The following is a 24712-nucleotide window of genomic DNA, read 5'->3' as shown; positions in this document are numbered from 1 at the left end:
AGCACCAGCCCAGCACAGCTCAGCTTTTGGTGCCACAGTAAACACAATGTTCTCAATACCCTTAAATGAAGAGTGGGGGAAACATTTGGGATAAGTAATATGAGAGTTGTTTTGGTGGGGTTTTTTTTTTTTTTTTTTTTTTTTTTGGCACGTCGAAACTGAGCCGCGTAATGTCATTGGCACCGGAGACGTCGCGTTGAGATGATCCTTTGTCTGTGTGGTTGTTTGTAGAATAGATGGTCACAGAGATCTGGAGTTTCTCAACTTTGATTTTTTTTTTTTTTTTTCTTCATTGTAAAGCATGACTGTGGCTTTGGTTTGTTGTGTCCTCCTCCTTCGCAAAGACGGAGGAGACGAGACGAGAGGAGGGGAGAAGATTAAAGAAGAGAAGGGAAGGGGGGTGAGGTTTTTTTGGCTTCTAATGAGAGGAGTTCATCTTCAGATGTCAAAAAAAGGTCCTGAGAAGAACGGAGAGGAGTCAGTCGCCCGTTTTTGGTCTAACTAACTCTGTTCAGGCGTAGAACTCCTTGGTGGGCGCCTTCTGATAGGCCGTCGGGGGCACTTTGGTCACGCCCAGGTCGTAGCTGCCTTCGTCCTTCTTCTTCATCCGGTAGGCGAGGAGGAGGAAGAGGCAGAGCGCGCAGAGGAAGGCCACCACTCCGCACGCTATGATCGCTGGAAACACAGGGCACAAAAACACACAACAGTGTTAACACAATGGCTGCCAAACATGATTTACCTCAGTTTTGTTTTATTGACGCTGGATGGCGCTGTTTGCTTCACCATTTTTTAACAGGGTTCCCGGGACACGTCGAGCCTGGGGGGGGGGGGGGGGGGGGGGAAACCCACGTCATGCATTCCTATGGGATGATGTAATACTACCGTCTGTGTCTTTCAAATGGATAATTCTAGGACAACCCGTGCACGTTTCTTGAGGGCACCTGTGCACGGAACGCAGCGACGCTAGAACATGCTGTGATTTTTTTTTAAATTGGTGGAAAAACGATCTGAATTTGCAGCGAGACTAAACCTTTTAAGTCTGATGTATACTTTGTTGTACGACAGTTTTTATACAAGAAATAGACAAACAGCACCGTGAATAGATGATCAACAACGGTTCACGGTCGAGATGCGTTGAGCCTGTACAAGAGCTGGAAGATTGTTGAAAAAGGCTTGAAACTTTGTTTTGGTTTTGTTGTCGTTTTGTTCTTTTTCAATTGAAACAATAAAAATCAAATTTTGAAATAAGAAATGTGATATTTTCTATTGTAAAGTAAAAAAAAAAAAAAAGCTGTCTTAGTCAAGTTAAAGTTTCTGGGTTTTTGTTATGCTGTTGCTGGATAAAATACTTTTAAAAGCATTTTAAAGTGAGTTACAAGTTTTTTTGCATTTTGGCTCAGCACTAACAGACGGAGGATGTGCGACATCGTTTGTCTTTGAAGGTAAAACAAAAAGATGTGACTTTTACCTGCCAGGACTTCAGTCCTCTCCCACAGGCTCTCCGACGTCACGCCTTCCTCCGGAGTTTCCAGGTCCAGCATTCTGCCGCCTGCGCCTCCTTCCAGCTGCACGCCATCTTCTTTTTTGATCAGCACGCCTTCACCTCCGGCCTCTCGGCTCGGAACTATCTCACTGGTACGAGGAGGAGGAGGAGGCGGGCTGGCAGAGGTGGGACTGGTGGCGGCGCCATCAGACCAGTCTGCCGTGGGCTCGCCTGCTGCCGGGACCACCTGGCACAGAGCCAAGAGAAACAAAGATATGACGAGCTGGACTAGGGATGTTAATAGTTAATTGATTAATCGGCGTTAAGAAATCGGTTAAACTCAACAGTTCATAACTAATCGTAATTAATCGGAAATTATGTGCTTCCCATCATTGGGTGGTTTAAAGCCGTCTGTGCGCGCGTGGCCGAGGAACGCATTGCCTGGCCCTGTATCGTCAAATAAATGAATAAATGAAAATCGATCAATAAATCGATTCATATCGTCGGGATTATATCCTTACATCCTTACACTAGTCTGCCTGTCTATATAGGCAACCACACTGATTACTGAATGTCAAGTCTCGAGGACTTCTGCAGAATATGACACTTACTGAATTTACTACATTATGAATACACTAGTACACTAGTGGTTCTCCAATGTTTTATTTTCAAATGGAGCCAAATGGATTTGGCTTTTTTTTTGGGTCTCGACCTGAAACGTTTGGGAACCACTGCCCTGCGTGCTGTATAACCGGTAGTTAATGCAGCAAACTGTCTCAAGGGTTGCACAGGGAAAGGTCCTTATTAACCCATTTTGGGCGGGAACCCCTTTTGGTGTTAGCATTATGTTATGCTTTAGCTGTTGAAAAATAGCAGATCTACAAGCTCATAGCGCGCCACCGAGTGGCGCGCTACGAGCTTGTAGGTCTGCTATTTTTGAAAAATCGAAGAACGACTGACATAGAAACATAGCTTTTTCAGAAAACTGTCAGGATGTAGAAGACATTCATAGAATCGTTCCCAGGTCAAAATGGGTTAAGGACTAGTGTCTCTGGTGTTTTATGGTTTACCTCTGAGTCTTCCTCCTTCTCTGGAAATACATCCGATGACGTCACGGAGTCCTCCGCTGTGGTTGGAGGATCCCGGCGGTCCTCCTCGACCGTGGTTGGTGGGTTTGAAGGAGTGCTCTGTGTCACGGCGGGGCGGGCGGGCGTCACCTCAAAGATGTCGAACAGGACCTTCGGGTCTGTCAGCGTTACGTCATGGTGGACTGATGAGGGGAGGAAGGAAGAGCCAAAATCAGGATCCTAGGCTCTCCAACATCAACCATCAAACCATTGTCACCTCAAAATGAAAAACAGGGGAAAAACAGCTAATCTACAAGTTCAAAACGTGCTGCAATGTGGCGCGTTGAGAGCTTGTAGATCAGCAATTTTCTGTTTGTGTTGTTCGACTAATTATGGGTTTAAGTAGCCTGGGCTCCACCTGTGCTTTCTATGGCATAGGCAGCTCCCGGCAGGATCCGCCGGGAGAATCTAGACGCAGCTGCGCGACATGAGACTAATTAATTAGAGCGACAGAGAGAGATAGGAGTGTGTGTGTGTGTACGGGTGTGTGTGTGTGCGTCAATTTAACAAAGGTGCAGACGATCAGAAATCAGCAGAGAATGATCAACGTTTGCGCCACTATGCCGAATTGAAGTGGACTCGGTCCCAGACTTTTTTTTTTCCTTCCTGGAAATAAAAACGCCTGGGTTTCCGAGGCTAGGGTTTAAGTGGTTATGGGAAAATCAGTAATATACATACTGAGAATAGGTTTGTATATGTATCTATGGACAAGCGTTTGATTAATAAATCATATACTGTACACACGCATCTTATCTATACAGTATATGATTATATATGTATATAACTCTGGATTGTGTTATTTATTATTATTATTATAAGGGACAGATCATCCCTGTGTTTTTATTTAGTTTTTTTTAATAAATCCTTTTACCTTTTAAATGTTCTTTCATGTGTCTTGCTGGGAAACAAATCAGTAATGAAATGAAATAAATAAAAATAAATGAAAGGATGGATGTCTTACAGAAATCCCCTGAGAAATCCCCGGACCCCGAAGCGATGTCGTCGTCGTCGCCTTCGTCGTCCACGGGGAGGTCCCCCGACGGATGTCCCTCCAGGTACAGGTCATCTGCCTGGGACGAGGGGACGGGCGACTGGGACGAGGGGACGGGCGACTGGGACGACACCAGGAGCTGGAGAGAGAGAGAGGTCAACGGAAAAACACATTAATGTACGGGTGAAGTCACATCAAAGTTCTAAAACTATAGGGTCTGGATCCGGAACCAGAGGAATCATAGAGGAACCGGCCGGCTCCAACGTTGAGGAATCAGGAATCGGCTTCATCACATTTGGAAACGATTCCAGAACAGTCATTCTTTATCACACGGTCAGAGCTGGTATGTGGACTTCACGTCTGCTATACATTTACCATACCGGGGTATTTTTTTATTTCAGAGTTACAGACCTGTAAGGGTCTCTGACCCCCTTTCCACCATGGGAACCGGTTCAGTTATTTTTGGTTCTTAGTCCATGAGCCAGAGCTCCAAAATTGGAACGTTAATTATCGGAAAAAAAACATACCTATATAAAATTGTTATCACCATGAAACTTCCCCAGTTGATTACTTACATGAAGACAATGATTTATTGTATTAAATACTAATTTTATTTGTATATGCAAATGAGGCATTAGATAGGAAAATATAAAAAAAATAGAAAATATTAAAAAGCTACTACTGTGGAAGGGTTATCATCATATATTATATTAATCCTATAAACAATTTAATATAGGTATAGTTTTGTCCACTCAATTCATAATTAACGTTCCACTTTTGGAGCTCTGGCTTACATCTTCAGTTTCTAGAAACATGTAAGGGAAGTGCGTTTGTCCCTTCTCTAAATAAAAGCACCCTGGCCAACGCTCCACACATCCTAGACTCTTTTTCCTTCTCCCTCTTGGCTCCCGAGCGGTGTCGTCGTGTCCAATAAACTCTACTTTTTAAGTGGCAGTCAGAAGAAACTGCAGACTCACTCCCCGTTTTTTTCCACCGCACTTTGAAAACCCACCTATTTAGACTCCACTCTAGCACTCCTCTCTCTCCTTGTGTCATCTGATAGATGCTATGCTAACTAGCTATAGGGCATTAAAGGGGCATTCCACTCATTTTCAACATTTTACTATGTCATTAATATACCTTAGAGCTGTTGTGTGGAAATAATAAAAAGTCCCCCCATTCTGTGTTTCCTAGAACTAGAGGTCTGAAAAAAATCATTAACATGGTGAAACACATCTTGATGACATCATCAAGATGTGTTTCACCATGTTAATGATTTTTTTCATACTTACAGTTCTAGGAAACACAGAATGGGGGGACTTTTTTTTATTATTTCCACACAACAGCTCTAAGGTATATTAATGACATAGTAAAATGTTGAAAATGGGTGGTTTTCCCCTTTAAGCAACTAGTTGACTATTCAACTAGTCGACTAGTAAATCCACTAGTCGACCTTGTTGGTACTAGTTGCTAAGAAAAAAATCACACCCGTGTGAACTGAGTGGTGCAAGGTCTTATATAGCCTGATCAGCTGTGGTCTGACGTAATGTCAGGGACCATAGTAACCATGCTCATTTTTTTGGGTCCCACGTACAGGTACACACACATACAGGTACACACATACATAGACACATAGATACAGACAAAGCTGGTTGTTGGAGTGGTTTGCACCACTCAAAAAGAAGAAAATAAATCCCCGATTTTGTAGGCCTCAAGATCAGGTAGATTAGTTATAGTCACCAATGTACACAGTTTTTTATGTACAAATATTTATTTCCAAAAAAAAGATGTTTTACATAATAGGCAGTTAAAGCTGCTATAAGCAATAATATGTCAAAAAAAATTAATGACCTTTTTCTTTTTTCGGTATTCAGACAGCCAGCAATGGGTAGAACGCTCCCAAAAAAAGAGTAGTCTCTGTGGGCCACAATCTGCATTCAAAGATTTTCCTAGAAGCTTTGTCATTGGTCGATTTGCACGACTGCTTCCTGATTGGTTAGTCATTGCGACCGGGTTTTTTTCCGACCAATGACAAAGCTTTACTAGTCGACTAGTAAACTAGGCAACTAGTCAACTAGTAAAAATGACTAGAAGTGAATGCCCTACTATGCAGACATATACATGATCACCTTGAATGTAATGAGACTTTTCGGATCAGAAGTCATGTGGAATAGGACAGGGGTTCTCAACGTTTTTGGCCGGGGACCCCCGGAAATGCTTTGGCAATGTCTCGGGACCCCCGCCCCACCCCTCCCGACCCCCAATATAAATTGACTGCTACAATAACCTTAAACCATTTTGGGCGGGAACCCCTTTTGATGTTTTAAGCATCGTTATAATTTAGCTATTGAAAAATAGCAGATCTACAAGCTCATAGCGCGCCACCGAGTGGCGCGCTATGAGCTTGTAGGTCTGCTATTTTTGAAAAATCGTGAAAATAAAATTAAAAAAAACCCTTTTTTTAAAAAATAATTTGGGGACCCCCTAAAATAATTTGGCGACCCCCCGAGGGGTCGCGACCCACGGGTTGAGAACCCCTGGAATAGGAGGCTTAGGAGCTGGCTTTGAAATGCTCAAAAAAGGTATAAAAGCTTTGAAAAGCGGAAACGCTCTCCTCCCCATCTCTCTCTCTTTACTGCAGGGGTTCTCAACCCGTGGGTCGCGACCCCTTGGGGGGGTCGCCAAATTATTTTAGGGCGTCCCCAAATTAATTTTTTTTTTTAAATTCACGATTTTTCAAAAATAGCAGACCTACAAGCTCATAGCGCGCCACTCGGTGGCGCGCTATGAGCTTGTAGATCTGCTATTTTTAAATAGCTAAATTATAACAATGCTTAAAACACCAAAAGGGGTTCCCGCCCAAAATGGTTTAAGGTTATTGTAGCAGTCAATTTATATTGGGGGTCGGGAGGGGGCGGGGCGGGGGTCCCGAGACGTTGCCAAAGCATTTTCGGGGGTCCCCGGCCAAAAACGTTGAGAACCCCTGCTTTACTGTACTGTCAATAAAGCGTTGGAAAGCCTCTAGTCTCTGTATCTCTCTCTCTGTTTACTGTCCAATAAGGTTTTGAAAAGATATAACTGTCTCTGTATCTCTTTCTTTCTTTACAGTCCAATATAACATTTTGAAAAGCTGAAACTCTGTCTCTCTTTACTGTCTATTAACCCCTTTTGGTGTTTTAAGCATTATGCTATACTTTAGCTATTGAAAAATAGCAGATCTACTGCACGATTCTTCACAGAATGAGATTGCATACTGTAGGTGTCTGAATCTAAGCGTCTAATAATAAGACAGATGTTCCTCCAAAGAAAATCTTAAAAAGGGGGAGGGGGGGAAAGGAGTCGGAGAGAGAAAGAGAGGGTGTGTGTGTGTGTGTGTGTGTGTGTGTGTGTGTGTGCGTGCATTCACTACTCCCATTTAGGCCTACGACTGCAAATGGAGTGTGCATTGATTCTTTCACGTTGATTTATTTTGAAGAGCTGTGACAGTCATTTTGTGAAGCTAAGCAGAGAGGATGTCTGATGGGGGACGCTTCAAAGACACCACACACACACACACACACACACACACACACACACACACACACACACACACACACACACACACACACACACACACACACACACACACACACACACACACACACACACACACACACACACACACACACACACACACACACACACACACACACACACACACACACACACACACACACACACACACACACACACACACACACACACACAAAGCAGGGGTTCTCAAGGTTTTGGCCTGGGGACCCCCGGAAATGCTTTGGCCATGTCTCTTACTTTTCAGGCAAGTAGCCATGAACTTTGGGAAAAGTGGAAAAATGACTTGTACTTGCCCGACACAGCCAAGTACAGCCTCTGAGACCTTAAGTGGGTCAACCCCTGTATCTGCTATTTTTAAATAGCCAATGCTGAAAGCAATAGAATACACCCCGCTCGGTACATGAGTATTTTCATATTTAACGAAGCAACGAAGGACCGGAGGGACCGAAACGTTGCTTCATTAAATAAGAAAATGCTCGTGTAGCGTGCAAATACACGGTGTGCGGGGTGTATTCTATTGCTTTCACTGATGTCCACTGGCCTACGCACCTGTGCATTATACGACGCCTGATTTCTAGGTGTGCGAAGGTTTTCTCCTACAGTGAAAATAAACAAATAAATACATACAAAAATGGATCGCCACGGTTAAGGGAAGGAAGGGACAGCTGAGCTCGGGACATCGATGAGGGAGAAAGTGAAGCGTGTGAAATGAATCCAGAGCGGAGACGGAGACGAGGAAGCTGCAGATGTTTACTGTGAGACTCAATGCAGCCCATTGAGACCTCAGGTATGTCTGGTATGAGGAGCACGCTGCTATTAACCCCTACGGGGCGGGAACACCCTTTAGGTGTTAGAAAAAACATTATGTTATGCTTTATCTATTGAAAAATAGCAGATCTACAATAGGCCTTGTAGGTCTGCTATTTTTTTTAAAAATCGTGAAAATGCGCCTTGAATCTTTGAATATATATATATTCTTTCAGAGCGGACGTTTTTGAACTCAAATCTTTGCTTCTGGGGGATGGTTCGGTCCCTCCCAGGAACAACATAAAATTATTTTTCAGATGGGGGTCTGTGGTCAAAAATCAGATAATTCTGGGGGTCCTTGACGTGAAAAAGGTGGAGAACGACTGATATAGAAACATAGGTTTTTTTTCCAGAAAACTGTCAGGATTTAGAAGACATTTGTAGAATCGAGCTCCGGTCTAAATGGGTTAACACAGGTGCAGAGAGCGGGGGGGAGGGGAGGGGGAGAGGGGGAGAGGGGGGAGGGGAGGGGGAGAGGGGGGGCAAAGCGTCTGAGCTGTCGGCGGGGCGAAAAACCTTGTATGTGCAAAAACTGAAATGGAAAAAAAGAATCTGTCTCAGTGGTTTTCAACCCTTTTCATATCAAGGGTCCATTAATTATTCGGCATTTGAGCCACACTGACCACCATTATTGATGAGATTAAGGGCTCCATTTTCGTCACCGCTAAACCCCTTATCCCTGAACTTCTTTGCCTTTTTTTGTTACTATTTTGCTAAACATTTTTGAATAGTTAAAATGGCCAGTCTACAAGCTCACAACGTGTCAATGTAGATCGGCTAGTTGAACTATTCAAAAATGTTTTTCAAAATAGTAAAAAAAAAGGCAAAGAAGTTTAGGGATAAGGGGTTTAGCCGTGACGAAAATGGAGCCCGTAGCCTCTCAAGACCCAAAACGTAGACTATTTTGTCGTCGTCGGATAAGACTTTGTCCACGATTCCATGCTGTATTGATGTGGCAGAGAGATACTGGCAAACAGGCAAACCTGTTCTACATTCTTCTACACTCTCTAAATTGTATAGACTTCTTGTAAATTAAGTAATGTAGATGTTTAACAATAATTTAACTCTTGAGAGTGTAGGAGAAAGAAGGGACACCCGCGCACCGCCACTTGCTAAGGTTCAAGAGCATTTATTTTTTTAAAGAGAGCAACGTTTCGGACGGTCTCGCGACCTTTCCTCAGGCTCGATTCAGAATGGGACTCTTGAGTGTGTGAAATGAAACCAAATGGACCCGTAAGGAACCCCCCTCCAAGTCAGTGGTTGAAACACACGTTTTTGCGCCACGGAACACCCAGAAGAGAAGATCTACGGGAAAAAATATGTTATATTATACGCGACAGAAAGAGACGCACATGTGAGCGTGTGGATCTGCAATCTTTGAACAGACAAAGTATAAATGTCTTCCAATGGATCCAATGTAGTTATTATTTAGTAACAAGCTCTTTTCATTGGTTCACTATTTATTAAAAACACACGGACAGACTTAACTAGGTTTACTTTTACAAAATGTTACAAAAAAAAACTTTTGCTACTTTTGAGTGACACTGTAGTTGGATGAAGTAGTAGGACATTGATTTACGAAAAACATAAAAAGTTGAAATAATATGGAGATACATGGTTTGAGAGAGAGAGGGGAGAGAGAGAGAGGGGGAGAGAGAGAGAGAGAGAGACTGCTCCAATAACACAGGTGTTCAGAAGGGAAGAGTGGGGATGTTCGTGCGTGTCTTTCCTGTAACATATTAAATGTCCATTATTACGTCCAGTACCAAGTGAAGAGCCATTCAGTGGAAGTATGGCTTTTGCAGTCGGTTCATAGGAATGATATTAACTTCACCACATTAACTCTGGCATTCCTATTTGGGGGGAATATGTTAACTATCGATGTTATAATAATATTCATGCGAAAACACTGGCTCTAGAGATGTTATACCTTCCCTTAATTAAAGCAGAACTACAGTATGCAACATTTCTCTTAACCCATTTTGACCTGAGATCAGATTCTAAAAATGTCTTCTATATCCTGACAGTTTTCTGAAAAAGCTATGTTTCTATGTCAGTCGTTCTTCGATTTTTCAAAAATAGCAGACCTACAAGCTCGTAGCGCGCCACCAAGTGGCGCGCTATGAGCTTGTAGATCTGCTATTTTTCAATAAGCATAACATAATGCTAACACCAAAAGGGGTTCCCACTTCCCACCCAAATGGGTTAAACACCAGATTTGAACCCGGTTGAGCTAATTACCAGCTCAATTGTTTTGTGGCTTTCGCCTTTATTTAATATTTTTTATGGAGGGACAGACAGTAGGCTGACAGGACATGGGGAGAGAGATGGGGGGGGGGGGGGGTGACATGCAGCAAAAGGCCGTCGGGATCGGGAGTCGAACCCGCGGCACACTGCCAGGCTGGATTACCAGCCAAGGTGCCTGGACCGCTGAGCCACGGCCCAGGCCTATACTACCAGCGCAGTTTTTACCATAGAGCCTGGCCTGCTTTCTCGGGAGATAAATCGATTTTTGACCGTGTCAGATCTCGTATCTGGGTGAGACATGACCTTTGACACGATCGAAATGTCTCAATAGAAGAGCAGGGAATACAAAATACAAACACCCCAATTGTATTGTTTTTTACCCCCCCTTTTCTCCCCCAATTTAGTCGTTAATATGACAATTGATTCCTCCCCGCACACATTTCCGTGTTGTCACTTGTGCTGTTGCATCCTACTGGCTCGCCTGGCAGTAAGGAGCCTCCACCGGGAGGACGTAGAGCCTCTTCGACTCCTCCCAGCCAACACTCCCCGCAACACGTTTTAAATCCCATCTTGACTTTCATGATCTGTAAACAGTTTTTCCGCCCAAAAAAAAAAAAATCCACAGTCTTTGAAGCTCAGTCAAAAATATGTATGCAGCACAGTACCCAGTAAATAAACCTCTCTTGGATCTCGCAAAAAGAGCAAATTGGTCGAATCAGCGCACCGTGTCCACCAGACAAGTGGAGTAGTTTATGCTTGTTGTTAAAACTGTGCCCCGTAATGCCCGTATGCCTTTTAAAAGGGCAGGAACAGCCCTAAACACACCATCTAGTTAGTCTAAACACCACATAACCATATACGTACGTTCACCCGTGTCAGAGATGAGTTGGCAGCCGTGAGCACGTGCACACACACACCACACGCACACCCCATGCACACGCTTCACGTGCACACACACACCACACGCACACCCCAAGCACACGCTCACACAGGTTTGTATTACTAGACTTGTGAGGACATCAACATTTCAGGACAGCGGTTTTATGAATGACAATTTTTGCCATTTTTAACCGTGGGGACATTTGGTCCTCACAAGTATAGTAAAACACACACGCACACACACCATAAATCTTCTCCACCAGAGTAGCAGTCTCTCTTGGCTGTGGACTAGTAGGCAGTGTGTGTGTGTGTGTGTGTCACAGTGTGTGTGTAAAAGTGCCAGGAGGGAAGACTGCAAGGAGGGAAGAGGAAAAGGATAAACAATAAATAAAAGTCAGACAGTAAAAGACGGGCTGTGTCAATCTGACTGGAGATAAACACACAAGAGAGAATAACATACATGTGACCCTCTGCCCTGATCCGCTCTGCAGCGTCACACCACACGGGGACGGTTTGTTTGGAGAAACACAAATCAGATAACATTCTTACAAGCGTTCTTTTAACCGATTTAGACATGAGGACGATTCTACAAAATTATGTCTTCTAACAGTTTTCTGAAAAATGTCAGTCGTTCTCAAACATTTTCATGTCAAGGCCCCCTAAAAATACATGTAATTGGCCGCCGAACCCCAGACCTATACAAGCTCGTAGCACGGCACTCGGTGCCGTGCTACGAGCTTGTAGATCTGCTATTTTTCAATAGCTAAAGTATAACGTAATGCTTAAAACACCAAAAGGGGTTCCCTTCCCATCCTTGAATGGGTTAAAAGGCCTTTTCTGGATTACGTAAGAAGATATTTCAAGTCTCGTACGTGTAAGAAATAGCTCGACATCCGTCATCCACACACTGCAATAGAAGGTAGAGGTGAAAGTCATTGCTACGATGAACAAAGTCTTTCTTTATTTTCTTTCTTTACCAATTTATTGTATCAATGAATGACCTTTTCAAATCAATGAATCGAATAACCAACAAGCACTTAAAAATGTATATACGACGTAATGTATACAGCGGTGTCTATCAATCATATGACCAACATTGTGACTTTTCAGGATGCAAATACAAAAATGGCAGATAGACAAACTCGAGCTTGTGGATCTGCTATACTTGTGTGACGCGTGATGAAGTAGGCCGTTCATTTACGTAAAAATAAATGACCCACAAAAAATTTAATATGGATGGAGATAAAGAGTTGTATGTCCGGCAGCAACAATATGTTTATACTGTACACCGACTGTATATCAGCAAATCATTTAGCGGCTTAAACCATTCTGGGCGGGAACCCCTTTTGGTGTTATGTTATACTTTAGCTATTGAAAAATAGCAGGTCTACAAGCTCATAGCGCTACGAGCTTCATGTAGATCTGCTATTTTTGAAAGATTGTGAAAATGTGGCGCAAACTTGGAATATATATTCTTTCAGAGCAAACGTTTTTAACTCAAATCTTTGCTTCTACAGGGTCCCTGAAAAACCATATTTTGACATGAGGGTTGGAGGCCAAATACATCAAATTTTTTGGGGTCATTGACATGAAATAGTTTGAGGACTGACAGAAACATGAGGTTCTTCAGAAAACTGTCAGGATTTAGAAAGCATTTGAAGAATCGTCCGCAGGTCTAAATGGGTTAAGGCCTATTTTATATATATATATCATCATTCATCACACAGCGGTGTCATGCAAGAATAGTCATACGGTATGCGACACGAGTCATGTCATCGGTCCGCTTGGTTTGAAATGAATCCTATTCCTAACACACTGATCCAGTAAGGCGTCCCTCTGCCGCCAGACTGTCACCACACACACACACACACACACACACGTCACGTCACGCACGCACGCACGCACGCACGCACGCACGCACACACAGCAGCCTGGGAAGCTGCAGAAGTAGCTGTAGGCTGACTGGGGCGGACACACGCCATAATGAGAAGGTTGCTTTGGTGGCGTACGTGATAATATGAATGGTTGGTTTTGGTTGTTTGGTTCGCCAGGAGAACCGTGTTTCCCATCGCATATATACGGACAACAAGGCACCAACAAACATGACTCGACTTTTTAAGAAAAGGTGCTGAATCTCACACCGCACAATCTCACCGTGACTAGTTGGGACAATTAGTTGAACCGAGTTGAACCGAGTTCCAGCGTTGATTTCGTTGACTAAAACTATGACGAAAAATGTTCGTCGACTACCTTTTTTCCCCACAGACGAACACCAAATATAAACTAAATGAAAACTATGCTATGATGACTAAAACTATTACTCAAATATACAGCAATTTCTTTAACAAATAGACAACTAGACTAACATGTCAGGGACGAAATTAGTGGAGAAGAGATCCAGTAGAACTAGAAGACAAGTCTGAGCCACTGCCATGTCATGAGTATTTCAGTCTCTCTCTCAGAGAGCTGTGCAGCTTTCAAGAGTTTGGGGCATTCCACACATGCACATCCGTCTCTATTGTCAACTACAAACTCGCTGCAATAGATTCCACAGAACAGAGAACCCATCAACCTCCTGGCCAAGAAACTGCACTACACAGAGACTTATATTAACCCATTTTGACGTGAGATCAGATTCTAAAAATGTCTTCTACATCCTGACAGTTTTCTGAAAAAGCTATGTTTCTATGTCGGTGGTTCTTCGATTTTTCAAAAATAGCAGACCTACAAGCTCGTAGCGCGCCACTCGGTGGCACGCTATGAGCTTGTAGATCTGCTATTTTTCCAATAGCTAAAGCATAACATAATGCTAACACCAAAAGGGGTTCCCGCCCAAAATGGGTTAAAATAAAATCCCATCAAAAGCCAGGATTAACGATCATAATTCAATTCAACCATCACATCCTGCATTTAAACAGTGCTTTAATAGTGCTTGCACTTAAACTCTATACTAAGATGACCAACGCTCCCCAAGGGTTTATACTTGGCCCTGGCCGGCGTGGCCGCCTGCTTTCTTCCCCCAGTCTAGACCATATATCTCTTCGCTGAACAGACCTGATCTACAGTGCAAGCTCACAACGCGATGCGAGCTTGTATCGGCAAGTTTTGTTGAACGTTTGCACCGGAATAGGACGCTAGGCTTCGATTTGACAATTTAGGCATTTAGCAGACGCTCTTAATCCAGAGCGATTTACATTAAGCAACAACAAAGAATAAAAAAGCATGGTAATACATACAAAGTAGTTATCATGAATCATACATAAGCTAAGAGCTATTAGCGTAACAGTGGAAAATCTATATAAATTAAACTATGCATAAATATACCATACAGTTCTATGTTTACATAAAAATGCTATAAGTCTACATAAACTGCACTATAAGTCTACATAAACTGCACTATAAGTCTACATAAACTGCTCTCTAAGTCTACATAAAAATGCTATCTAAGATACATAAGTTGAGCCTTTTCATACGCCTGTAGGAGGTCGAGGCTAGGTCAAGTACTACGGCAAGTGCTATGGGCTAAGATGGAGTCTGAAGAGGTGCGTTTTCAGACTGCGGCGGCTTCATGTGGTGATGCGGCTTCCATTCGCGCAGACGGTGGTGAAGGCGACCGACCTGCACGACGGAAGCGGTTTAGGCCGGGGTTCAACGTGAAGCCAGCGATGGATGGAACCGGGAGGTGCGATGATGCCTCCAGTCCAGTCCTACCCCGGAACAGGATTTAAGACGGAAGGCAGCTGCAGTCACGGACTGAACAACTCATTAAAAGGCATGAACTGTGAATCCTGTGTTTTACCCGGCTAGCCCCTTATGACCTCGTAGACTGAAGGCCCATTCATACTACAGTTGTTTAGGTGATAAGGTGACCGCACGAAAACGACGACATGACGTCACGGCGCGGTGATAAGCCACTCGCCACCGCTCACCCCAACACATCTCTCTTGTTTTACTTTATCACCTAAAACTGTGTGTATGAATGAATAGGCCTTTACAGTGTTTTAGACCTACTAAGGTCCACACACACACATACGCGCACACACACACATGTGCACACACACACACACGTTGCGTAAGAGCTCTAACAACTGTCATCATCAAGCACACACTAAGTGAACAGCTGTACGTACGTGTGTTTGTGTGTGCATGCGTGCGTGTGATCAGGATCTATAGCACTTCCCAGACGTCCTCACAACGATACAATGAGGAGGACAGTCTCCTGGAATGTTTGCTTTGACTCACTTTACCAACGGACTACAGTAGCAGAGGTACTGTGGGGTAAAGGGTGGACAGGGTTTAGGGCAGGGTGGGGTTACATTCAAGGTGGTGTTTGTTGTTATGGGGGTTAAGTTGGGGTTTGGAGAAAGACATTCAAAGAATGTATGGATGGAAGTCACCTTGTGAGCACAAGATTCTGTGTGTGTGTGGTGTGTGTGTGTGTGTGTGTGTGTGTGTCTGCGCACACGCACAATGACACAGAATTATTAAACATGTTTGACCAATACATAATAAATTATGAAACTTTGACTGAACCGGTTACAGTTAATGATTTCTTTTTGTTTCCTTCTTTTTTACAGTAAATGGAAAATAAATGTTAAGGTGGGTCTCTCTCTCTCCATGAGCGATGACTAAATTAAATCTCTTCTAGTATCGACTGACCGGCTAAAATGAAAACCATCATTCAAGGGCTAGCTTGTGACATTTCCTAAAGCGGTGGTATGTATGTATGTATGTATACGTGCTTCTAAAGCGGTGGTATGTATGCGTACGTGCTTCTAAAGCGGTGGTATGTATGTATACGGGCATTCACTTCTAGTAATTTTTACTAGTTGACTAGTTGCCTAGTTTACTAGTCGACTAGTTGTTTAACTACCTATTATGTAAAAAATAAAATAAATTAAATAACCTTTTTTTTTTGGGAAATAAATATTTGTACATTGAAAAACTGTGTACATGGTGACTATAACTATAATCTACCTGATCTTGAGGCCTACAAAATCGGGAAAAAAATAAAAAATTAAAAAAATAAACTTTTTTTTTCTTTTTCTTATCAACTAGTCAACTAGTACCAACAAGGTCGACTAGTGGATTTACTTGATTTAGTTGCTTAATGCCCTAGTATGTATACGTGCTTCTAAAGCGGTGGTATGTATGCTTACGTGCTTCCCGCTGCATCATCTCCTCAGCGCACCAGAAGATGAAATGGAAGCTCAGGTTTTACTGTCCCACCACAGCAGAGACCTGTCTGGACAGGCCTGCCCTCCACCCTCCACCCTCCACCCTGCAGCCCAGCCCAGCCAGGAGGACAGCACTGTTTACTTACACATCTAGCAGTTTCACATGGACACCACACACACATGTTTGAGTTACTATACTTAAGTTGTGAGGACAATCCAATATTCTACGACTGTGATTTTATGAATGCCATTTACAAAAAAAAGCTGATCTACAAGCTCATTTTTCACACACACACACACACACACACACACACACACACACACACACACACACACACACACACACACACACACACACACACACACACACACACACACACACACACACACACACACACACACACACACACACACACACACACACACACACACACACACACACACACACACTTTTTTTTAACCACTTAAACCCTATATTATACAAAGATGGCGTCACACCTACAAGCCCACAATGCCTACAGTGATGTCATTGCCCCCACCCAAAAAAGAAAAGGGGTCACGACCAGGTTATTAGTGTTTAAAATAGCAATACAGTCACAGTCACAATGGCGTCCGACCAGACACAGTCATAAATCAATCTAACAGCTCACACCTGGTTGGTTTCGCCATCACTGTCAACACACGACCTGTCCTGTATGAGTCACACACACACGTAGTGGTGGAAAGTAACTAAGTACATTTACTTCAAGGGGAATACCACCATATGTTATACTTTAGCTATAGCAGATCTACAAGCTCATAGCACGTTTTCAACTCAAATCTTTGCTTCTGGGGGGGGGGGGGTCACTGGAACAACATATTTTCAAATGGGGGTCAGCGGCCAATTACGGTGTAAACTCTGCAGGCCAAAGAGTACGCGGGGTGATGATGTCACTGATGATCACATGACCTCAAGTTCCACACCTCCAGTTCTAGGCCAAACAGAAGGGGGGACTTTTGTATTATTTCCACACAACAACTCTAAAGGCATTATATTAATGACATAGTTGTGACAATGTTGAAAATAAGTGGTATAGTACTTATAAGTAAGTACTGTAGCTACTGTAGCTAGTAGAGCGGCCATTTCGTAAATATTTGTTTTCTAATTTACGGAATCTTTGATTTTTCTTTGATTTCTTCCTGAATTGAATTTTTCAATTCATGAAAATTGTAGCTTTTGTTTCGGGAATGTTTTTGTAAAATGTTTTGAAACAATAATACCGGTACCGTATTGTCCCGAATATAAGACCACTCTGATTATAAGACGACCCAATGTTGAGGTTTTTTTTTTTAACTTTACTGGACTATCTCCAATTTTCAGTAGTTTTACAGTACATCTACTCCATGATCTCCGTTCGTTCATATCGATACTAGAATGTGATTTTGAAACGGAACTGACTGACTGACTGCGTGTGTGCGACGTGTGTGACTGACGATGAGTCGCTGCTGTCCATTTCTCGTCTGGCGGGGGGGGGGGGGGGGGGGGAGGATGGGGGGGGGGGGTTTCACTCCAGCTATACATGACGGAACACATTCCTGGTGACGTTGGACGTGTTGTGTTGTGCTGCCGATGTGGAAACTAGTGCAGAGGAATGTGTTCTTCTCACTGGCCGTGTAGGAGGAGGAGGAGACGTGTGACTCATACGGGACAGTCCTCTGTCAACGATGGTGATGGTGAAACTCCCCCAGTGGGTCAGCAGCAGTGGTGAAAAAAACCTACTCAGATGTTCTACTTAAGTTAAGCTAAAAGGACAACTTTAGTTTTTTTCAACCAAGGTTCATGTTTTAGGTTGTTATTAGAGAAAGTAAAAGATGAGTGTTTTTTGCTGCTTTCTTTCAGGGGGCATTCGAATTCGAACATGGTCCTAAATATTTTTTATTTTTTACAAAATAATAATTTTGAGCTTGTAGATCTGCTATTTTTCAATAGCTAAAGTGTAACATAATGCTTTAAAACACCAAAAGGAGTTCCCGCCCAAAATGGGTTAAAGCACTGGTTCCCAAATACTGGGTCAGGACCCATTTGTGGGTCTACTACATTTAGTTTTTAATTACCGGTATTATTGTTTCAAAACATTTACAAAAACATTCCCGAAACAAAAAAAACATGAATTGAAAACAAAATTCAATTATTAGTAATATCTAATCTAAGAAATTCCATAAATTAGAAAACAAATGTTTTACGAAATAGTGAAAATACCCGATCTACAAGCTCACAATGTGGCGCGAAGCGCCACGTTGTGAGCTTGTACATCTGCCATTTTCACTAATTTGGGTCCCGGGGGAATGTCTAATTTCTCTTTTGGGGTCACAGGTGAAAAGTATCGGTTTTAAAGTATCACAAAGTCAGCGGTTTTACTCTGAACACAGTTCAAATCAATGATACAGAGACTGACGTTGTCAGTGTGTGTGTTTACACTTTACACTCTCTGTAAACTAAACCATCTCCAACCCGCACCCATCTCTCCCATCAACACATCTAGAAGGTTAATACACTTATTTAGCTAGAATGCAACAACTGCAACGTGTGGTCTGTGCGTACGTCATTCAAAAGTGACTCTTTGTGAACTCATTAAAACATCTTTCGTCACACTTTCGGTGGTCCCACGGCCAGCCACAGGTTTGCGAAACGCTATGCTACGTTGATTTTTACACTTCTTTAATTACATATACAGTAGTATACTTGCATCATCTGCAAGCAGATCTACAAGCTGAGATTTGGTCACGGTGTAGATTTGTAGAAGGTAAAAAGTGGAAGGAAAATCAAATACTGTGTACAAAGAAGCTAACGCACACCAAAGTCCTTGTAGCGGTGCCGGCACACGGGAGAAAACTGTAGAGGAAATCTTGAAAAAAACAAGAGGGTGGCGGCACACTGGAAAAAGTGGAAGGAACCACCAAGTAAGTATTATGGAGCTAATTAAATTAAAATTAAGAAACAATTAGTAATTTCAGCCTAGGATGAGACCGCATTTAAACTAAAACAACATTATTATTCAGCAAATTCCCAGACCAAATTTATGCCAAATAAAATAACAGATGGTGAGCCACAGTGCTGTTCAATCTAGGGCTGCAACGATTCATCGATTCATCGTAATCGAATCGATTATTCAATTAGTTGTCAACTAATTTAGTAATCGATTAATCGAATCGGCAACTAATCACTAGAGTTTTTTGCAATTTATCATAGTTTTTCCAGTGTTAAGTGCAACTAAACTAAAGAGGAGTGAGCCATCTCTCTTCCCTTATAATCTGATGATAGTTGCACAGTAGCGACTGCAAAGCAAAATATGACACATAACGATTATAGTATCAAGAACAAAACATGTGGCTTGAATATTTATTTTTAAATGACCTATTTGAGTTCAGAAGAGTACTGTTCCTTCTAGACTGACACATGTGTAGCTATTCTTTAATCAAATGTATGCAGTCAGAATAAGCCTAAAGACACCACGAGTTGCTTTAATTCATTTTTAATTTTGTTTTTCTTTTATTTGAATAGCAGCCTAATCAGCAGCTAATCAAATGAAATTTTGAATGAATTATATTTTGTGTTAGTTAGAACATGTCTAAAATAACCTAAAATATATTTTTAAGGTGATAGCTAAATAAGTGCATGTAATAATCAGATTAATCGTTTAAATAATCGGCAGACGAATCGATTATGAAAATAATCGTTAGTTGCAGCCCTAGTTCAATCGAGACAGTACATGTTAAATTTTCATAGTTACAGTAACAGTGTAAATGGTGCCTTTATCCAAAGCGCATACATTCACCCATATATTCACCCATACATGTACATTCACCCATACATTCACACATACATTCACCCATACATTCACACACCGATGCCAGAGGAAACCATGCAAGGCACCAACCTGCTCATCGGGAGCAATTACGGCTTCAGAGTCTTGCTCAAGGACACTTCAACACTACACTACAGTAACTCTGGGGGAGCCCGGGGGATCGAACTGGGAACCTTTGCGGTTCTCGGTTCCCACCCAGCCTATCTACCGGGGCCACTCTTACCCCCTGAGCCACTGTTTCTGTGGTCTTGGCCGTGCTGCAGGTTCTCACTCCACACACACACACACACACACATTCCCCCAAGGGACGGCTCACGTTACACATCTCTACCATTCACAAACCTCCAAGCTCCATAAATCACCAATAAAAGAGTCCATATTTCTGGAGATTCTTTTTCTCTCTCCATTTCTTTTAACCACTTAAACCCTGTAGGGTTGAGCGGAGTCCCTCAGGGCTCTATAATAGTGTGCATTTTCCGTTTTATGTTATCGCGGGGGAACTCTTTGGCTGGAAATACCCGATCGATCTGCTATTTTCTGCTAAAGATTTCAACCACAATTCGGATGCTGGGGCTTGTAAGTGGTTAAGTCTCTCTCTCTCTCTCTGATTATCTTTCTCTCTCATTCCCCTCAACACTTCCCTGCTCAGACGTTTATAGTCTATGAATCACCACGGAAACATATTTATGACAGCGTGCGGAGAACGTGCGGAGAACGTGCAGTGCTTTAGGCGCTGCGGCCATTCATGTCCAGGTGTTTTCTAACTTTCCACCAAACACTTGATAGAGAAACAAGACCAGAGAAATAACCAGAGAAGAAATAAGTCATTATTATTATCTTATTGCTTTCTCTGTCCCTCAATGATTTTATCTGTTGCATTTTGTTCGGTACTTGTGATTATGGGATACCCACAAAATATATATATATCCCAAATATATACATTAATATAAATCTGTTCCAGCACGGGCTACTGTGTGGCAGTGGTTCTCAAAGTAGGGGGTCCGGACCGGGGGGCCCCCCTAGGCCCTATGGGGTCCTTGGGAGACCCAGGAAAATCAGTTAATACAGCATCACAATCATTCTAACCACTTTATCCATTTATAGATTGGCTATTAAAATAGCAGATCATACAGTACAGGGGGTCCCTGGCAAAATGTTTTCAGATGGGGGTCCGTGGCAAAATGTATATCAATTTGGGGGGGTCTCAATAGTTTGAGAACCACTGGCGTGTGTGGTAATGCAAAGTCATACAGTATTTGACTTTGCAGGGCGGCGGTGGCTCAGGGGTAGAGTGGCTGGATGGGAACCGCAAGGTTGCCAGTTCGAACCCGGGCTCCCCCAGAGTTAGTGTCGAAGTGTCCTTGAGCAAGACACTGAACCCCTAATTGCTCCTGATGTGCTGGTTGGTGCCTTGCATGCGGTTTCCGCCGCCATCGGTGTGTGAATGTGTGTGTGAATGGGTGAATGAAATGCACAATCTATGTAAAGCGCCTTGGATAAAGGTGCTATATAAATGCACCATTTACCATTTTATTTATAGTCTAAACTTAAATATGACTGTGTGTGAACCTTCTCTTTAGACACTAAAGAGAAAGGAAAATATTGCTTTATTTGATTAATTGAAATCTGTAGCACACACAGTGTGCCTGAAGTAAGCCTAGAAGGGCTTCTCCTTTCTCGTGAGCTTAAATTATAATACTATACACTCCATCGCTTTGCCGATGACTGGACAATCATTTGGAGGTGGTTATGGAGAGGAGGACGAGAACTAGAAGGAAGATGAATGCTATCCTGATGAACCCCTCCCGTCCCCTCTATAATAATAATAATAATAATAATAATAATGGATTCCATTTTTATAGCACTTTTCCAAGTGCTCAAAGTGCTTTAAAATGGTCCATTCATTCATACATTGGGAGGTGAAGCGGCGAACAGTCGACGCCAGCGTCCTCACTTCCCACATTCACACACCAATGGTGGCAGAGATAGCACCGACCGACTCATTGGAGGCAATGTGGGGTTCAGTGTCTTGCCCAAGGACACATCGACACGTGGACAGGAGGAGGAGGAGCCAGGATTCGAACCGCCGACCCACGGATCATTGGACGACCTGCTCTACCTCCTGAGCCACAGCCGACCCAAATGATGAGCTTGCAGGGATTAGGAGCACATTCAGCCCACACACACACCCATCGTTCCTCACACTGACTGTGTGACTCCTCGGTCAGTCCTTTGTGCCATGCAGGAGACATTATCACGATCCATGTTGTAACCAAGCCCCACATGCACCCTGCTCTGTTCTTGGATTAATGACTCCTGCTTTACTTGCTTTAAAAAAATATATATCATCTCTGTTGGGTGGAAAGTTAAACCTCATATGTCCATAAAAACAGTTCAGATTCCGGGGTTCAAATTCAAAAACGGCAAGAGTGGCCACATCTTCCAAGCTCAAATGCGGCGCGATGAATTGAATATGAAGGACCCCAATGGAAAGAAGCCATTCTTGGGTTGTTAATCCTCTATTAGCAGACCTTGGATTGAACTGTACTTTCCTGTGCTTTATTTCTGCTAAGTGTTCAATCACTCAAAACGAGCTTGCAGATCTGCTACTTTTGATGCACGCTGTGTTGTATGTTGTCAATTGTTGTGTACGGAGAAAAAAAAAGTTAAAATATGGAGACGAGGGGGTTCTGCACGACAACAAGACGATAAACGTTGTACTTTATACTAGTCCAGCAGCCGGGCTTGTGGGGTGGGAAATTTGGTATATACACCGTAGTCTTTTTTTATGGCCTACAACAGGGTTCCCCAATAGGCGGCCCGTGGGCCATTTGCGGCCCGCGGAGCGCCCCCTTGCGGCCCGCGGAAGAATAAAAAAGAAAAAAAAACTTTTTCAGGCCCCCAGCCTGGTACCCTAGTCAAAATATTGCCCTTGAGGAAAATTCATTGGGGAACCCTGGCCTACAATATTGTCTATTAATGAATCCACTTGCTGACCGGCTGTCAACATTGAGCACATTTTTATAGGGGTTTATATGTGATCCTACCATTAACATCCTATAAGGTAAAAATGTCATTATGCTTTAAGGAGCATGTGTGACATGTCAAACTAGGGGATTTTCATGATTCCGAATCTATTTCCAAGCATTCGTTTTGCACAAAACACACTCCTTGGGCAAAGAACGGCCATAGCAGTCATCACAAATGTGATGAAATGTGATGAAATGTGATGAGGTCAGCACATTTTGACCTCAACAAAATAATCCTATCGGCTGCCTGACTAGTTGCATCTCTCAACTCCATCCACCACCTGGCTGCATTTTCCCCTTGAAAGGGGGATCAGTAAAAGGTGAAGGTCTATCTATCTGCTATCCTGCCCTGGCTGGGTCGCAACTTGTCCCCCAGGCTAGAGATCGCGAATGATAAACCGTACTAATGAGGTTTTGGTTTCCCAGCCCCGCGGCGTAGATGAAAACCACTGATACAAGAGTTGAACTGGTCTTAACCCTGGAGGTAAGTAACATTCACTATAGCTAGTGAATGATGATGCACTTCAACACAGGCTAATGAAATGCAGCAATAAAGTGTATTCGCCCGTGTGATATTATGTGATCAACCTGTATGTGAATATGGTTAACACAATCAAATAACCTTTATGTACGCCATGGAATATAAATTGTATATTTTGTTTATTGTCCCTTTTTGTGGCATCATGCAGAGAATATTGGAGACATGGTTAGAAAAGGTAGGCCTATATAGTCTCCCGTTTGATTGGTCCAGTTGGTTTGCCTACTAGTGTTTGTTGGTCTGTCTGTCTGTCATGGAGACTGTATGTACAGCGTGTACACACACACACACACACACACACACACGGTTTGATGATGAATTGTGTTTGTTCTTCTGTAACACTGCTGAACTTTTTGTCCAAATTAAACATGATCCTTTTATACTTTATACCCTCAACTCATCAAGGAATAATGATTCCTATATGAAATGTGTAAACATCCAAAATATAGCCAATTTAAGCCAAATAGACCTATAATCACAAAGTGTACAAAAACCCCAAACGTGAAACATATAGTAGATTTTCGTGGACTACAAAAAATATCGTGGAAAGCCTTTTTTCACAGACAGTCATCACAGTACAACGGCATAATAATATTGTGCAGCAATAAAGTCAGTCAGCAACCAACCATGGCACGTCTAAAAACACATTTACGAAATATAGAAAAACACAAGGAGCGTGGAAAAAACAAATCACAACTTACTTTGTCACTGACAGACGCCGTGGCCAGACCGAGCACGAAAACAATCCAAAGATCCATCATTATCTTGTTTTCACCTCAAACTATTAAAGTACAACAATTCCCAGTTGTCAAATTGTTACAAAGACGATGAATTTTAAAGTGAGATGTGAAGAAGAGACGGGGGTTGAACTTGAATGTACAGATCCCGTACGTGGCTCTCAGTGTTATGGAGGATGGCGATGTTCAGTAGAAGTGTGTGTTTCACAGACTGTCTCACTCGGATGCTTTTCCGTTTCCACTGTTCCAACTTTTCTTTTCACACAGTGACTGCAGCCT

At 42.7% G+C, this 24712-nt stretch overlaps 3 protein-coding genes across 3 annotated transcripts in view; 1 reads left to right on the top strand and 2 right to left on the bottom strand.

Moving 5' to 3' along the window:
- Window positions 1-24712, top strand: part of LOC306924690 (E3 ubiquitin-protein ligase TRIM21-like) — a 162269-nt gene that overhangs the window by 92097 nt on the left and 45460 nt on the right. The window lies entirely within an intron of this gene.
- mrs2 (magnesium transporter MRS2) overlaps window positions 1-24712 on the bottom strand; it is an 82486-nt gene that overhangs the window by 17059 nt on the left and 40715 nt on the right. The gene's annotated exons all lie outside the window — the stretch shown is intronic.
- On the bottom strand, window positions 169-24712 carry LOC306925512 (uncharacterized protein). Its single transcript, XM_079504374.1, has 5 exons — window positions 24398-24712; window positions 3572-3740; window positions 2554-2753; window positions 1469-1730; window positions 169-675 (listed from the first exon to the last, which is right to left on the bottom strand). The coding sequence occupies exons 1-5, from the start codon at window positions 24455-24457 to the stop codon at window positions 512-514; spliced, it is 855 nt and encodes a 284-aa protein (XP_079360500.1). The 5' UTR covers window positions 24458-24712; the 3' UTR covers window positions 169-511.

This window comes from Electrona antarctica (assembly GCF_951216825.1).
Source record: "Electrona antarctica genome assembly, chromosome: 6".
Taxonomy (NCBI): domain Eukaryota; kingdom Metazoa; phylum Chordata; class Actinopteri; order Myctophiformes; family Myctophidae; genus Electrona; species Electrona antarctica.
This window is presented reverse-complemented; position numbering and strand designations above follow the sequence as displayed.

What these genes read in the sequence shown, in the direction of transcription:
- LOC306925512 (XM_079504374.1), bottom strand. Translation starts at nt 24,457, where the DNA reads ATGATGGATCTTTGGATTGTTTTCGTGCTCGGTCTGGCCACGGCGTCT. An exon ending in CGGCGTCTGTCAGTGACAAA is followed by an intron (nt 3,741 to 24,397) that starts GTAAGTTGTGAT and finishes CTCTCTCTCCAG; the next exon opens with CTCCTGGTGTCGTCCCAGTC. An exon ending in AGAAGGAGGAAGACTCAGAG is followed by an intron (nt 1,731 to 2,553) that starts GTAAACCATAAA and finishes GCTCTGTGCCAG; the next exon opens with GTGGTCCCGGCAGCAGGCGA.